The sequence below is a fragment of the Patella vulgata genome, chromosome 3 (genome assembly GCF_932274485.2).
Source record: "Patella vulgata chromosome 3, xgPatVulg1.2, whole genome shotgun sequence".
In the NCBI taxonomy this organism is placed as follows: Eukaryota; Metazoa; Mollusca; class Gastropoda; family Patellidae; genus Patella; species Patella vulgata.
The window spans coordinates 2,140,636-2,157,397 of record NC_065881.2 but is presented as its reverse complement, the minus strand read 5'-3'; the positions used below and the strand labels follow the sequence as shown (position 1 = coordinate 2,157,397).

General features: G+C 37.5%; 1 protein-coding gene and 2 long non-coding RNA genes across 5 annotated transcripts in view; 2 read left to right on the top strand and 1 right to left on the bottom strand.

Moving 5' to 3' along the window:
* Positions 1 to 16,762, top strand: part of LOC130012195 (uncharacterized) — a 148,180-nt gene that overhangs the window by 120,670 nt on the left and 10,748 nt on the right. The window contains exon 1 of one of the 3 annotated variants that reach the window (XR_008787568.1): positions 12,873 to 12,928. The exons of the other annotated variants lie outside the window; for them this stretch is intronic. This is a non-coding gene — a long non-coding RNA (uncharacterized LOC130012195). Of the gene's footprint in view, positions 1 to 12,872; positions 12,929 to 16,762 lie in introns of those variants that run through there. 3 annotated transcript variants of the gene reach the window in all.
* Positions 4,063 to 6,601, bottom strand: LOC126814696 (E3 ubiquitin-protein ligase Midline-1-like). The gene has a single exon (XM_050540036.2). It carries the CDS (start codon positions 5,802 to 5,804, stop codon positions 4,299 to 4,301), a length of 1,506 nt encoding a protein of 501 aa, XP_050395993.2. The 5' UTR covers positions 5,805 to 6,601; the 3' UTR covers positions 4,063 to 4,298.
* LOC130012198 (uncharacterized) lies at positions 6,639 to 12,651 on the top strand. The gene is made up of 3 exons (XR_008787571.1): positions 6,639 to 6,723; positions 12,288 to 12,358; positions 12,598 to 12,651. It is a non-coding gene; the product is annotated as an uncharacterized LOC130012198 (long non-coding RNA).

Below are 16,762 nucleotides of genomic sequence, written 5' to 3'. Positions count from 1 at the left end.
ATTCCACTTAATTGATTAGATTCAGACTGCATTCAACTTCAACAGAGAGAGAGAGAGAGAGAGAGAGAGAGAGGAATAGGGTATAGGAATTATTTATTTTTAGATATATTTTTAGGATTGAGCTTGTTCAATGTGTATTCTAAATATGACAAATATATTTAAGTATGGCAACTTTCATACCTAAATACGACAAATGTATTTTAGTGTGATAAAATCAACTTTCATACCCAAAGGTTATTTCTTAAACAAAGAGACATATCATTCATCAAATCACTTTTCTCACTTTTATTTTAATGGTACAAGTCAAATAGAATTCTGTGCTGGTTAGGAGAAGTCGAGTTCAATTTCTCCATTATAATTATATTTAACAAATAGGGATGAATATTTCTCTAAATGTTGTTTGGTTATTTTTATAATACTTGCTAATGTAATATAGGTTTTATTGAAGCATTCTATGAAAATATTTAATAATATCAATATTATAATGTACCGTATCTATCATTGTCTTGCACTGATTAAATAAATAGGTGGATTGTTACACATATAATAATAAAATAAAATAAAGGAATTTAATACAATATCATTTAAAGGTACAGGTAAAATATATGTTATGACATCTTGAATAAATGAAATCAAAATATCTGATGTTATATATATAACTAAACGACGCACCATACCATATAATTGATATACGGTTAAAGAAAGATATGAAATTCAAAGTGGGTGATGTCGGATGTGACCCTGGGCAGTCTAGATGAGTTGTTTTTAACCGTCCACATATGATATGTTTTTAATATATCATTTAGCTTGCACGTGTACGGGTTTTTAGCACGATGGTAGCCACTATATATATAATAAGCCGGGATCGAACCCACGCCATTTGATTCAATTAAAGTGGACGTTTACATAATCGTCCCCCTTTTGACTAATCTCGGGCTTAGCCACAGTGTCTCGAGAGTAAGACGCTGGCTCACAAACCAGTAAGTCCCTCATCTTCATCTGTATTATTCCGGTTGGTGACAAACAGTAGAACGTTAAACCCCATTTTAATTCAATTTATATGTTTAAAACAGTAGAACGTTAAACGTCATTTTATTTCAATTTATATGTTTAAAATGAATGATATGTATTATTACAACTGTTTGTGGGTTTCTTTTAGAACGTATTTTACGATATGATAAATGACATGGAGTTTAACGCCCTACTGCTTCGACTGTGAAAATGAAAACGATCATACGTCATGCACTGTGCTATAAGGGAAATTTAGCCCGAAGAGCGGCGCTACTGCCTATTCTAATATCGAATTCTAACTATCTAGGGATCTTTAAAGAGCATGCCAATTTGTACATGGGACTCGTTTTTTCGTCCCATCCGAACGATTATACCAAAAACAAACTGGCAACTAAATTTTTTAATTAAATCAGACACATTACATGTTAGCTCTGTCTGTCTTTCAGTTGGCATTGCCAGATTTAGTTGAAGCCCCTCCCCACCCTCACGACAACAGGAAGATCAAAGTGACTATTAAACACTATTGAAGATATTGACGAATGTTTAGTTGATGCCCCCCCTCCTCCCATACCTCATCTTGGCCCGATGACCCCCCCCCCCAAATCATGGCCCGATGAGCCCCCACACCACCCTCCACTCACCCATATCTTGGCCCGATGACCCTCATATCTTGAGACCCTCCTAGGTTTCATCCTGTCAAGCCCACAGGTCAATCTAGCACTGTCTGTTTGTTAGCGAGAGAGAGAGAGAGAGAGGGTGAGAGAGGGGGAGACAGAGACAAGAGTGTATATTCCCATGCTCCTGTACACCATGTGCCGATACAGTGTCCAGAGATGTACGACAATTTAATCTATATGACATTTTCAGCTCTTAAGAAACATTCCTATCGGAGATAAAGCTCAAGTACCACTCTTAACATTTACACATTTTAAATCAGTGTAATAAACAGTGTTTAGCGCAATAGTAGAGTTGTCACTCTGCTTTATGCGCCACATTTTACATGGCATGAGCCTTGTTTCCCGGGGTGTGAAATTTCAGGCATCGGGTCAATGCCGACGTCTGATTGATTGGAATTCGGGTGGACATAGCATGGGATTTCGGTTGCAAAACCAAAGGATTTTTTTTTCGGGCGCATCATTTCTGCCCCTCCCACTCATCCGGCTCATAAACCTACGCAAAATGTCGCGTTTCGTTTAATTTTCCAATGAGTCATAAAGTAAGAGGGGACTGGTTGACTGAGCGTATAGTATAGTCTCGAATTACCGGTGGAAAAACTCCAAAAAAGTCGCGATCAAAATCTCCAGCTCAATATTTAGAAAAGAAAAGAAATGAAATGGGGTTTAACGTCCTACTTTTCTTCTCCGACTGGGCTGATAAAGACGGGCATGCGCCATACAGTGTACTATGAGGGACATTTTGCAGTCTTCACGTTGTCGGGCACGTAAAAGAATCCATGGCAACTGGAATTCGAAATAAAAGAAGGCCCCTCATTGCAGTCGGTGGTGATTAGTAAGACGTTAAATGTTGTCGGACACGTAAAAGAACCCATGACAGCCACGGTTGCTCAGTGGGTAGGACGTCGGCTCGCTAACCTGGAGGTCTCATATCGTTGGCCAAGAAAGTTCATCGTTTTTTTTCCGGCATATTTCCTCCTTGTCAGTGGTACGGGCACGGGGCAACGTGTGTAGGCGTTCGGATAGGACGACTATCCGGGGACCCGTAGACACATTGGCGGGGACCTTAAAAAAAACCTTAACAATTGGAATTCGAAATAAGAGTCAGCTCCGCTATCCGGGCAAAATTTCACTTATAACACACTGTTTGTCGTATATTCCCGTCTTCATTAGCCCAGTCGGTGCAGAACAGTAGGACGTTAAACCTTATTTCATATCATTTCACTTGTCTACCTTCAACTTCACCAACTCGAGTGGATGTGTTATCATAAACTAGTTTAGAATTATAAGCGGGTGTATTTGACGGGGGGGGGGGGGGGGCTCTATACTAATTTTGGCTTTTTAACATGTTTTTTTTATGTGTCAGAGTCTTATATAGCAGCTGTATAGTTTCTTACAGTTCATATCAGATATATATTGCTAGCTGTGTTATATAACGTGACATGACGACATCAGTACAACTTGTATGGTGGGTTATACAAGGATAGCTAGTAAGACAGAGCAATAATCTGTTAGTGATATCTACTAATTGGATAGACTAACATGCTATTACCCATGCTTAAGGTAAACAGCTACCATATTTTGGCTTGTTTTACTAATTGGATAGACTAAACCAGTATTAACCATGCTTATGGTTAATAGGTACCATATTTAGGCGACATTTCGAAGAATATTTTATATAAGAAGAACAATTCCTGATAATTACTTAACCCTTGGTACAATCTTGTAATCTCACCAATATATAGAGACTTTGCTTCACTTTTTTACATAACGATTCACAATGCAATGCACAGGGGAGAATTTAGTCCGTACAATGGCGTTTCTACCCAATTAAGTCAGCTATTAATTTAAAGCAGGTATTAATACAAATTTGTGATCAGATTTGTAACCCTCTATCCTATCTTCTATTGAGAGGTGGTTGGGTTGCCTAATGGTTAATGCGTGCGCGTTGCATCATAAGGTCTATCATTGAGTGAAGTGGCGTGGTTTCGATTCCCCGCTTGTTCACGACAATGAGTAGGATCGCCTGTCCAACCTCTTGGGTTTTCCCTGGGTCCACCGGTTTCCTCCCACTGGTGTACCTTTAACAGTAAACTGCTACCTCTATATTAACGGCGCACAGGTTTTTTTCTTATTGCATTAATGTAAGTTAACAGACTTCAAGATCAAGAACTGTTTTAAAAATGGTAACTACACGTTTTTCCTAACAAAGTGGAAAACAGGCTGGAAATTGTTCAACTTTCTCAGTCAAAGCCGGTGTCGAACAAGAATGGGTTGGAATGCCTGTTTTCAGTAACTTGTTTTGTTTCCCTTGACCTGTTGGTTACTACCAGTGCTTCATAATAAAACAACAATACAAAGAGTTTACAATTATTATTCTAATATGGAAAGATATTATATACATGTATTTTAGCTCCATCTGGAATCATTTTTTATTATAATATGGAATGATATTATACATGTATTAAAGTTCCATCTGAAAAAAACTATCAACTACTTCTTCCAGCGATTGACCATAATTTATTCCATTTCGGATAGAAATAATGTTATCTCCCTTACACCGTAAACAAAACATTATTTAACAATAATTCAGCCATAACAGTAGTCTAATTATTAACGTCTTTTAATGTCAGTTATGTCATTAATTGTTACTTGAATTGTAAAGTTTCTATTATCATCAATAAATCCACTGACAGGATTACTGAGTCTCTTCCAGTCAATAAGATCAGTACGACAGTGTATAGAGTTAATAATATCAGCACGACAGTATGTCCTACCAAGTCTAACAGTCTCATTACGTTGTTTAACTACAGATTGTCTATCATCTGTTTTATTTATAACTTTACATGTGACGTCAACTTTAAATGACGTAATACTTTTATCTTCTACGTCATTCAGGTTTAATCCAACATATAATGATGATCCTGGTTTATACACATCAATATCCCATGTAAAACCTGAAACTACATGTCGTTTACCTTTATACCAACCACCATCTCCCACAGTATCCACATTAAAAACATCTTCAAACATATTCTGATGACAACTTACAACTTTACCAATCATATTCTGATGACAACTTACAATTTTACCAAGTTGATTAGTTAACAAAGTTTTATCTATCTCTGCTACTTGAAATGTTGAATATCTTACATCAGGTATATCCAATTTTCTACAACAACTTTCATCTTTCTCCTGTCTAACTTTAGGTATTCTTTGTAAAACTTGAACAACGGATGAATCTTCTAAAACATTCACTGAATATTTAACACTTGCTTTTAAATCTTCTGTTAGTCTTTTAATGTCCTCCATCAATTTCCTGAATTTGGATTCTTCCTCTTCACTAGCTTTCTGCATTTTCTTTTTAATATTTTCTCCGATTTTGTGAAATTCTGAGCAGATTTTCTCAACCTGTGCATCTATTTTGTCACATTCAGTTTTCGTGCAGGTTTTGACTTCAATTAACCTGCTATTTAGATTATCATAATGTTTCTGAAAATTAGTGATTTGTTTTTCTAATTCATCATTCATTGATTTTAAATCGTGTCTGATACTTTGTCTGACTTCATCCTCCTGTAAATCTAAACATTTATGTCCATTATGATCGGCCACGAAACATTTCCAACAAACGGCTACAGTACAATCTTTACAGTATACGTTTACGGTCTCCTTTTCATGGCGCAGACAGAAATCTTTAGGATTTGTGATAGACGAAGCCGAAGCTTTTTCCTTTATTGTTTCGTGTGAAGTAGGCGCTTGATAGATCTGTGTTTCATCATATCGAGACACAACGTGGTCTTTACAAGATTTTAACTTATCATGCATGGTTTTACATGATTTACATAAATATTGATCACACTCTCGACAGAAATATTGACATGTATCTTCCGTACATACATCACATTGAGGAATATTAATTGGTTTAGGTTTAAATCGATCCAGACCTCCGTCACTGAGATTTATAAAACTACGGCATAATGGGCATTGGAACTGATCTTTAGTGGAGGTTTTGTTCACATAATCTTCTAAACAGATAAAACAAAAGGGGTGTGCACAATCGAGTACCACGCGTTGTTGAAATTCGTTCAAACAAATACTACACACTTCCTTCTCTGCCATTTTAAATAACTGTTTGTTGCACTGGTTGTATAAACTGGACAAAACAACAACAAACAATTAGGCTAAATATAATATATACGATATCCTAGAAATCAAAACTGCTAAATTTAGCCAAATCGTCTAACCTCGCCTGACATCTTCTCGAGCAGTTTATCTTCCTTGGACTGTACACTGAACATGCATAAACTTGATATAGTTTCTTAGAAACGTCTAAGTCACATAATTGTAGACAATACGAGTTCAAACTGGATGAAAATACAAAATCAAACAATATAATACTTGATATCGAGATAGATGAACTAAAAATCAAAAGTATTAAATTCAAACAAAACATGTAAATCACATAGAAATTCACGTCTTTCTTCGTCTTTCGCAGTTTGTTCTTCTTATGCTGTAGACTGAACATACGTAAACTTGCTACAGTTTCTTGGAAATTCTATTTTTATTTTCTTTTTAATATAATGACCTTCGACATTAGCCTTTGTCACCCAGACTATCACTGTGTGTATCAACTACCACGGATATTGTTAGTGTGGGTAACAGAGTCTACCACTAGCACGCCATGTCATGTTGACACTATATTTAGCGGTGTACGTCTATAATACCATCGTCTTACACAATTTATCTTCCTCGGACTGTAGACTGTACAAGTGAAAATGTGCTACAGTTTCTCGGAAATTCTATCGAAAACGTCTAAATCACATAAAAATCCACGTCTTTCATCGTCTTGCACAGTTTGTCTTCCTTATGCCGTAGACTGAACATGCGTAAACTTGCTGCAGTTTCTCGGAAATTCTATTTTTATTTTCGTTTTGATATAATGACCTTCGGCATTTGCCTTTGTCACCCAGACGATAACGGTGTACGTCAACTACCACTGATATTGTTAGAGTAGGTAATAGAGGCTATCGCTATCACGGTAGGTCATATTGACACTATATCTAGCGGTGTACGTCTATAATATTATGAATGTATGTTATGTATGTCAAGTACAAGTGATATTGTTAGCGTTGGTAACAGAGGCTACCACTATCACGCTATATCATATTGACACTATATCTAGCGATCTACGTCCATAATTATAAATAGGGGGGTTGGGATGACCTGGTGGTCTAGAGTGCCACGCTTCGACCTCTAGTTGGCCGGTCACCTCTGGCTTGCGGCTGTGGTTTCGATCCCAGGTGTGAGCGTATGTGGCTTGGAGATAGGGGCGCCTTCTCAACCTCGTGGGTTTACTCCGGGTACTCCGGTTTCCTCCCACAGGAAAGACCCCTGCGCGTGCGCTAAGATCATTAAAATGAACTTGTCTGCGATATCACCTTCGGTGGAAGCGGACGTTAAACGCTAAGAACAACAACAACAACAACATAATTCTAATATTATGACTATATGTAGTATGAAAGTAGGTCAACTTATAGTGAGATATATTATAATGCTTATACTTTTACACAGCTATACTTTCACGTGTTTCTCTGTATGTCTCCAACTTGGTATCTTCAACAATGTAGTAAGCATCAACTAGTTAATAAACCTCTAGATATAATATACACGACTGGGTACACATGGCGATATATCCCTGCTTAGAAAGTTCATCGGGACTCTCCGATTTTAGTACCATGCCCCATCCCAACGAGTAGACGGTGTTCCTGTAGGACTGACAGAGGGAAACCAAGCCGGAAAATCCAGAATAGGTTTCTCAACTAACACTGGGATCAAACCCATAACCCCCTGGTTAACGAACGAGTGTCTTACTTACTGAGCCACCGCGACTCGCTTGATAATATAATACTTGACATAATATCAAGGTTAATTTACGTCCGCTTCCATTGAGAAGATACCGTAGACAATAAATCAAGGTGTAAGTAATCTGATATTAACATATTGATGGTTCGCTAATCTGGAGGTTCGGTGTTCGATCTCTGTATTGGTTCATCTAGATTTTCCGGCGTGATTTCCCCTTGTCAGTGATTGAGGACGGAGGGCCTGACACGGACCGCTGTCTAGTCGTTCGGAGGGTCCGAAAATCCGAGGTTCCGTGTACACATTGGCGTGTACGTAAAAGATCCCTTGACAGTTGGAATTCGATATAAGAGTAGGCCGTAGTGTCGCTGCCCGGACAGAATTTCCCTGAAAGTACACTGTATGGATATCCGTCTTCATTAGCCCATTTCGGGGCAGAACAGTAGGACGTTAAACTTCAATTCATTTTTATTTCATTTCGAATCTTGAGAAGGACCTTGAGATTTGTCGATCCTGATTTTCGTCTGCCAGGGACAGCGTCCGTTAAGCTGACTAGTCCTTCGGATGTGACGATAAACAGAGGTCCACCCGTGTATACATTGGCGTGCTCTTAAAAGAAATTCGATGAAATGCCCATGACCCGACAAGATTCTTCTCTTTAGTATCACACCCTTGACAACAGAAAAAAGCGGGCGTGGTTCTCCCTTGTCAGTGATGCAGGACGGAGGGGCTGACAAGGAAAGCTGTCTAGTCGTTCAGATGGGACGAAAAACCGAGGTCCCGTGTACACATTGGCGTGCACGTAAAAGATCCCTTGGCAGTTGGAATTCGATATAAGAGTAGGCCGTAGTGCCGCTGTCCGGGCAAAATTTCCCTCATAGCATACTGTATGGCGTATGCCCGTCTTCATTAGCCCAGGTTAGGAGCAGAACAGTAGGACGTTAAACCCCATTTCATTTCATTTCATGTCATTTCAGAAAAAAGCGGGAGTAGTGTGTTGTGTTTTTTGTGGTTATCAGTAATATCAAGATAGGCCAAAATTGATACCGGATACTAGGCGGACATTTTTTTATATTCTTACGGTGGAAAGAGCGATTACTTCCTAATGTCAAAATAAATTATTATTTCCATAATTATGTGCTGTGGTTTATTGTTTAAATTAAACTTATTTTATTACAACTGTTGATGCGGGGGGGGGGGGGGGGGGGATTTGAGAACAAACAAATAATCAGTATTTTACAATGGAGAGGGAGAAGATAGGGTTAAACGTTCACTCGAAACAAACTAGGTAATTTCGGGACTAACATATACAGTGTATTTCAATTTTTTCAATAATACGCTTGCACGTAGGACTGGGACCGGGGGACAAGGAGATAACCCAAGAGGCTGGACAGGCGACCCTACTCCTTGTCACATACAACCGGGGAATCGAAACCACGCCAGTTGACTCAATGACAGATCTTATGAAACACCCAGGGCTGGATTGGGCCATCGGCCGGTCAGACAAAAAATGAAAAAAATAATTTGGTGCAATTCGTCTAATAAAACCTTTTTCTTCTGAACATTATATGGGGGGGGGGGGGGGTGTATTGAACCGGTCATGCAGCGATGATGATCATGTTGTATGTGGCCGGTAGCTTTAACGGGCCGCCACGACATCACTGGAGTTTGGAATGGGCTGGTATAATAGACTTTCTGGGCCGGGTGTGCTGGGTGTGGGCCGGAATTCGGAATCCGAAAATTTCACCGGATTCACCAGACACTTTCACCGGCAAATTTACTAATTATTAAGTCTCCGGACTCCCCCATCCGGGCTCCGCGATCAGTAAAAGGGGCCGCTCCGACACGGGATACAACACGCACGCGCTAACCATTCGGCCATCCAACACCCTATTTTACAGTGGGTAGCGACTAATAAAACATAATTAAGGTGAAAGAGAGAAATGGGGTTTAACGTCCACTCGACACAAACTAGGTCATTTCGTGACTAACACATGGTTCAATTTTATTTTAATCATTCGCTTGTGCGTAGGGGTCTTTAGCAGTGGGAGAAAACCGGGGGACCCGGAGTAAAGCCACGAGGTTGGACAGGCGACCCTACTCCTTGTCACGTACAACCGGGGAATCGAAACCCCGCCAGTTCACTCAATGACAGGCCGTATGGTACAGCGCGCGTGCTAACCATTCCGCCATCCAACCCCCCATAATTAAGGTAGAGAAAATTAAAAGAAGGTTTTGATGTAACATCATTTACAGTTAAATATTACTTTAAATTGCGTTTTAGAGTTCGAATCACGCCATGGGCCCGAGAAGAACTCGTTCTCGCTTTTCAGGGTGGCCCCGGCGGAATTGACAAAGGAAATGTGCCTAATCCATCGGATAGGGTAAAAAGCGGCATTCCAGGCAAAGTTCACCATCGTATTGCACGCCTGGCGATTGAAAAGAAAAATACATTAATTAGTCTTAAATTGAGGAGACGTTAAACCCCATTCTAGTATTATATATATTGGGTGTGACTGTGATAAATACGGGGTTAAATGTACTGTCATGAACTGGCGTGGTTCCCCCGTTTTCCATTGTGCAGGACTTTGGGCCTGGCAATAGATAACACCTAGTTGTTCCGACAGTTCTTGTCTACTCAGGCGTGCAGGTATTGGAATTCCGTGTAAGAGTAAGCTGTCGCGCCGCTCTCCAAGACAAGATTATTTATATATAATTATATATCAATAGGTGATGTATTTTTATTATATATTCTCACCTGGTACAATAATTGATTGTTTTATAAACTTGGACGACATTAGTCACCCTATCTATTTTACTATAAAACTGCAACAATGCAGGATAAATGGATATGGATCATCCTGTCAAGGTTTGTAAATTTGTGTAACGAAACAGCTGACCGACAGCCGACAACTCTATACGCCTATATTACGCGTGGGTGTATATAGAAAAATTGCAAATAGAAAAAAAAGTGATGAGTCCTTCCGTATTCGTGACTGAGACATTCTCATATTGAACACCAAAACCAAATTTAAAAAAAAGAAAGATGGTCAAATTCACGCTGATATGGATTTGAGCAAATTTCATGAAATTCGGGCAATAACTCAGCCCTGTATATAGCTTTGATACGTTTTATGTGAAATCAAGGGCTATAACTCTAAGCATGTTCATAATTATGATGTCAGTAATTAGTAATTAGTAATTATTTCCCCAGGTGATTTTAATGTTAAATCTATGACATGCCTTGGCCTATAACTTTTTTTCTAATATGCCCCGACCGGGCGTATTGAATTACCCAATAACACCCAATTAATAATACCCAATAATTCCAACTGCCAAGGCATACGTGCATGCCAATGTATACACGAGACCTCGGTTTTTCGTCCCATCCGAACGACTAGATAGCTGTCCTTGGCAGGCCCTCCGTCCTGCACCACTGACAAAGGTAAACCACATCGGAAAATCCAGATGAACCGCGACCTCCATGCTTACAAGCCAACGTCTTACTCACTTAGTAAGCTAGCACCCTTTGGCTCCCTGTTTAGAACGGAATTAGGTTAATGTCTCGATCTGCCACTTTAAGCGATTGGAATCACTTGTAAACTACAGCAAACTACTGTTCTGCTCCCACTGTGCTAACGAAAACGGGCATACGCCATACAGTGTGCTATGAGGGACACTTAGAGCGGACAGCGGCGCTGCGGCCTACTCTCAAGGAATCTTCAACGTGCACGCCACATACACGAGACTTCGGTTTTTTGTCCCATCCGAGCCATTTCGTCCCTGGTTAATTAGTATTTTGTATTATTTGATTTTTTAGGTTAATAGATGATCCAGTGCCCGCAGATGATACGTGTACAACAAAATTTACAATAAAATTCAATATAAAGTGTACAATAAAATTTCAATACATAACAATTTCATAAATATAACAAATTCAATGATTCTCTGTGGCAACAATTCCATGGCGATTCTTCCCCACACGGATATCCCGCCTGAAAAAATAAATATTTGATTGTTAATATATTTTAGTGTACAATTTACTTTGTTGTTTATTAATAAACGGGCCCGCTCTAGCGTGGAGATGTTCCGAAATGATAAAGCGAATGTGTCCCGAAAGTAAACTATGTCGTGTGGACGACTTAACCAACGTATTTGGGCACACAATTGTACTTTGTAAAAATTGTATAAAAAAAATATTGTGTTCTTGAATGTGTCCAATTTAACAGCGAATTTATTATTATTATGTAACATACTAAGAACCTAACTACATTTTTTGGGCACCAACCACCACCGCCCGCCCCCCCCCCCCCAGTCAAAAATTTCCCCGTACGCCTATGTGGACGACTGCACCAACGAGTGTGGACGACTTCACCAGATTTTTCGTGTGGACGACTTTGCTCGTGGACGACTTAACTGATATTCCTCTTGCCATGCCTTCGAACCTGCACCTGCTTCTTTTTTTTCTTTTGAACATACAATTATTTCGGTGGGTGCATGGGTATTTTGTTTATACGACACAGTATGAAAGTGCCATTTAACGAAAACGAAAGATGATTAAGATGCCAAGTTATGGCAACTTAAAAGTAAATAGCACGATCTGCTTAGTCACATAATAGAGTAATTAATTTAGAAGCTTCACACAGAACGATAATTTGCCTTACACCAGAGAATTTAGTAAGGCAGAGTAGGGTGAAGCTTGGTGATTTTATTTATATTTTCTTTTCTTTTCTTTTTGTATAGAATTGGTATATCAGATGGTTGGAGATGTTGTTGATATAGGGATGCATTCTGTTGGACCATATGATCCAGAGGTAGAGATACATGATATAGAAGTATTTTGTGGAATGTATATTGTTTATATGTGTAGCAGCAAAGGATTTAAAGTGCTGTAATTTAGGGCAGTGTAGAAATAAGTGACTGTAGGTTTCATTATTTTTCTTGCAGTATTGACATATATAGTCATCTACGTAAATATTTCGAGTGTGGAGAATATCTTTTGTGGGAAATGCATTGTGTATTATTTTGTGCATAAATTCTTTTTCTATTTCAGATAGTGTTGGACATTTATATAAATTATGCCAAACTTTTTCAAAATTTATATGAGGTAGGTGTTTGTTTATTTTTGGTTGTACGTTCTTACTATCAATAAGTGACCAGTACAAGTACAGACTTTTTCTTTAATCGATAGGTTGTAAGTAGACCAGTGACTAATATTTTATTGATCTCAGAACAAAAGCCCAGTAATTTAATTGTGTCTGTTTTAATGTTTATGTTTATATTTTCAGGAAATGAGTCATGGGATGGTTTACGAACACCAACATGGTAGATTTCGGTTTTATCTTAATTTAGTTGAGAGCTATATACGGAGCCAACATTTATACGTAAGGAATAAAGAATCGTGGACAACCTTGACGGATTGAACGATTATTTTTGATATTTTGAGAGAAGGATCCATTTACTTGAACTTTACTTTTCAAATTTTTAAACAGTATTGTAACCCAATTTACAATGTCATTTGGAAAATTCATATGTTTTTGTAGGGTTTTTATATAATTGTGTTCAATACGGTCAAAGGCTTTTTTCCTAATCAAACGATAAGATATAGGCATTAGTTTCATGTGTGTCTAAATAATTTAGGATTGAATCAATTAAATACAGGTTATCGAAGGTGCTTTTATTTGGTCCGGCTCCCGTTTGTGTTTTAGAGATCAATTTGTTAATAACTGTGTTCATTCATATACTTAATATTTTTGTGATGATTTTATAGTCGACACATAACAGGCTTATTGGTCTATAGTTCTTAAATAATCGGTGGTCGCCTCTATTCTTATAGACAAACAATTTATTCTTATAATTAATTATTATTATACCGGTTCTCATTGGGTTAGATAATTCACCCTGTAGATAGATGTTGTTTATTACTTCTGTCAGGTCGGTTCCTATTGTGTCAAAGAATTTGATATAGAAATCTCCTGGAATACCGTCGATGCCTGGGCTACGGTTTGATCTGAAACTTTGTAACGCCTTCAGATCTTCATCTTTAGATATGAAATGAGACAGGGAATCTCTTTCCGTGTTAGTTAGGGTATTTATGTTACTGTTTTCAATATAGGAGTTTATTAGGTTTTCGACAATGTTTTGGGTAGTATATAGTTGTTGGTAATATTGGTGAATTGTGTCTAGAATATCTTGTTCATTATCAAATACTGTATTATTTTGATTGATTAATTGTTTAATTTGCTTTTTAGCACTGTTTTTGACCTCAGCTAATTTATATATTTTAGAATATCGTAACCTTGTATTGTATTTTGTTCTATTATTTCGATTTTTGTTTGAATTTCATGCATTGAGTTAGTATTCATAGGTAGTATGGAAGTAGATCAACTTATAGTGTGATATATATTGAGACTATATTTATGTTATATATATGAATGCATATCTAGCACTATGCATATCTAGCGGTGTATTATGAATGTATGTTATATTAAAGGACGACGGATATTGTTAGTGTTGGTGACACGGGCTACTCCTAGATCTATCTTTATAATAGTATTAACATGTCACGTTTAGATTATATTTAGAGAGAAAGATAGATAGATATGGGGTTAAGTGGAGGGAAACCGCAGTTCAGGACCCGGAAAAACCCACGAGATTCGTTGACACGTATATGCGGGGAACCTACTCCATGCAGATTGACTCTATGTATATGATAGACCAGGAAAAAACCCACGAGGGTTGACAGGCTACCCTATTCTGTGTCACGTACATGCAGGGAACCGAGTCCACGCCAATTGACTCTATGATAGACGTTACTCACTGAGCCATCGCGACTCCCTTGATCATATAATACTTGACATAATACCAAGGTTAATTTACGTCCGCTTCCATTGAGTTGATACCGTAGACAATAAATCAATGTCTAAGTATTCTGATAATAACATATTGATGTCAGGGAATTAAGTTCGATTCTCGAGAAGAACCTTGAGGTTTGTCAAGCCTGAGTTTCACCTGTCAGGGGTATAACGTCTATTGGGCTGACTAGTCCTTCGGATGGTTCCTACGTGTATACATTGGCGTGCACGTAAAATACATTCGATAAAACGCCGCTGTCAGGGCAAAATTCTTCTCATTAGCATAACATCCCTTAATAACAGAATAAAAAGCCGGTAGTATTGTGTTGTGTTAACGAAATGTTAAATTACATTCCTATTTTATTTTGTGGTTATATGACTAAAACGTCAGTTATATCAAGATAAGCCAGAATATTTTAAAGATACTTCACCGTATACAAACCGTTCGATCAAGAAATAACAACCTCTCCCTCAGTTAAACTAGCATACAATAAGCCGTCGTGTTGGCTCCCTCAGTTAAACTAGCATACAATGAGCCGTCGGGTTGGCAGTTAGTGATACCCTGACATTTTTGTACAGTTCCTGTTTTTCGCGTAATCCAGTATTTTTCTAGTAAGATTGGGCGTCTAAGCTTTTCATATATATCATGTCATACTTTTACTGGGAATAACCACCTGATAAATATATTTGTGACAATGTCTCTTTAATATCCATGTGGTTGAAGCGGATATTTAGTTGAGAGATTAATTCTCCAAATATTGCGGGAGGTTGCGTGACTGAAAGGTTAACGCATGCGCGTTGGATCATAAGGTCTGCAATGAGTCAAGTGGTGTGGTTTCGATTCCCCGCTTGTACGGGACAAGAAGTAGGGCCCATCCTCTTAATTTTGCTCCCACTTCTAAAGACCCATACGCATAAGCGAATCATTTACATAAAATTGAAACATATGTTAATAACGAAACTCTCTCTCTCTCTCTCTCTCTTTCTCTCTCTCTTATTAAGGTGAATAATTTCTGTACATGTTAACTATTACCTACATCCTATATTATTTATATTATATGAACTATTATAGATGGCCAATTACTACTAAACCAAGCATATCATAGTATGATGTACTATTAATATTATATGAACTATAATAGATGGCCAATTAATACTAAACCCAGCATATCATTGGTTTATAGTGGAGAATAATTAACATCAAAGTTTACTGTATTACAAGATATGATGGGAATTATTAATGTCTATAATCAGTATATTTCAAGTGAAATGAAATGAAATGGATTTTAACGTCCTACTGTTCAGCTCCGACTGGGCTAATGCAGTGTGCTATGAGATAAATTTTGTTCGGACAGAGGCTCTACGGCCTACTCTTATTTCCAATTTCAACTCTCAAGGGTTCTTTTATGTGCACGCCAATATGTACAATGGACCTCACCTTGGTGTTTCATCCCATCCAAAGGACTATACGTTGTCCTACATCACTGACAGGTTAGCGAGTTAACGTCTTACTCACTGAGCCACCGTGGCTCCCATGTGGAATGAATCAGAATTGTAACAAAGGTTAACCTAAGCTATATTGTACAAGTGATGTAATTATTTATAATGGGTATAATGAACTTCTATTCAAGTGAAATGAATCAACATTAAAACACCTGCTATCATTAGACGAGTAATATAGTATTTTATGACTAAACGAAGTATCATAACATATAATTGATTGATCAATAGTAGAGGTCTAATGATATCGTAATGATATCAGTCAGCTATATAATACATGATATACTAATGATATTTATTTTAGCTTGTAATATATTTATTCACAGAATATAATTATACATTATAATATTTACAGTATTTTATAATTTCCACACCTTTAATTTATTTTTTTACTTATTCCCTGTTACTATATAAGACACACACAGGCAAAGTATTCGCTGTTACTATATAAGACACACACGGGCAAAGTATTCCCTGTTACTACATGTATATATGACACACAGGCAAAGTAAAATACAATAATATACAATAATTAAAACAAATATTTTTGATTATTTATAATATGTATAGTCTAATAGTTGAGTAGATATAAAAGAGTGAACAGTAAAATTATTTATAATGTGTATAGTGTAAGAGTTGAGTATGTATAAAAGAGTAAAAAGTAAAATATGATATATATAAATAAAATCATTGCCTGTATCTTACACACCTATATACAATAGAGCGATACAGATTTTAAGTACATTTAGTGTCAATGAGAAAACCTGGTTTTAAATACTAATTATAAATTTCCATGTTTCAATTATTGCAATATTTGATGACTTTACGTCTAAGAGAAAATGAATTGCATTAAATAAATAATTT

Excerpts from the sequence above, each read along its gene's own strand:
- LOC126814696 (XM_050540036.2), bottom strand. The coding sequence starts at position 5,804 with ATGGCAGAGAAGGAAGTGTGTAGTATTTGTTTGAACGAATTTCAACAA.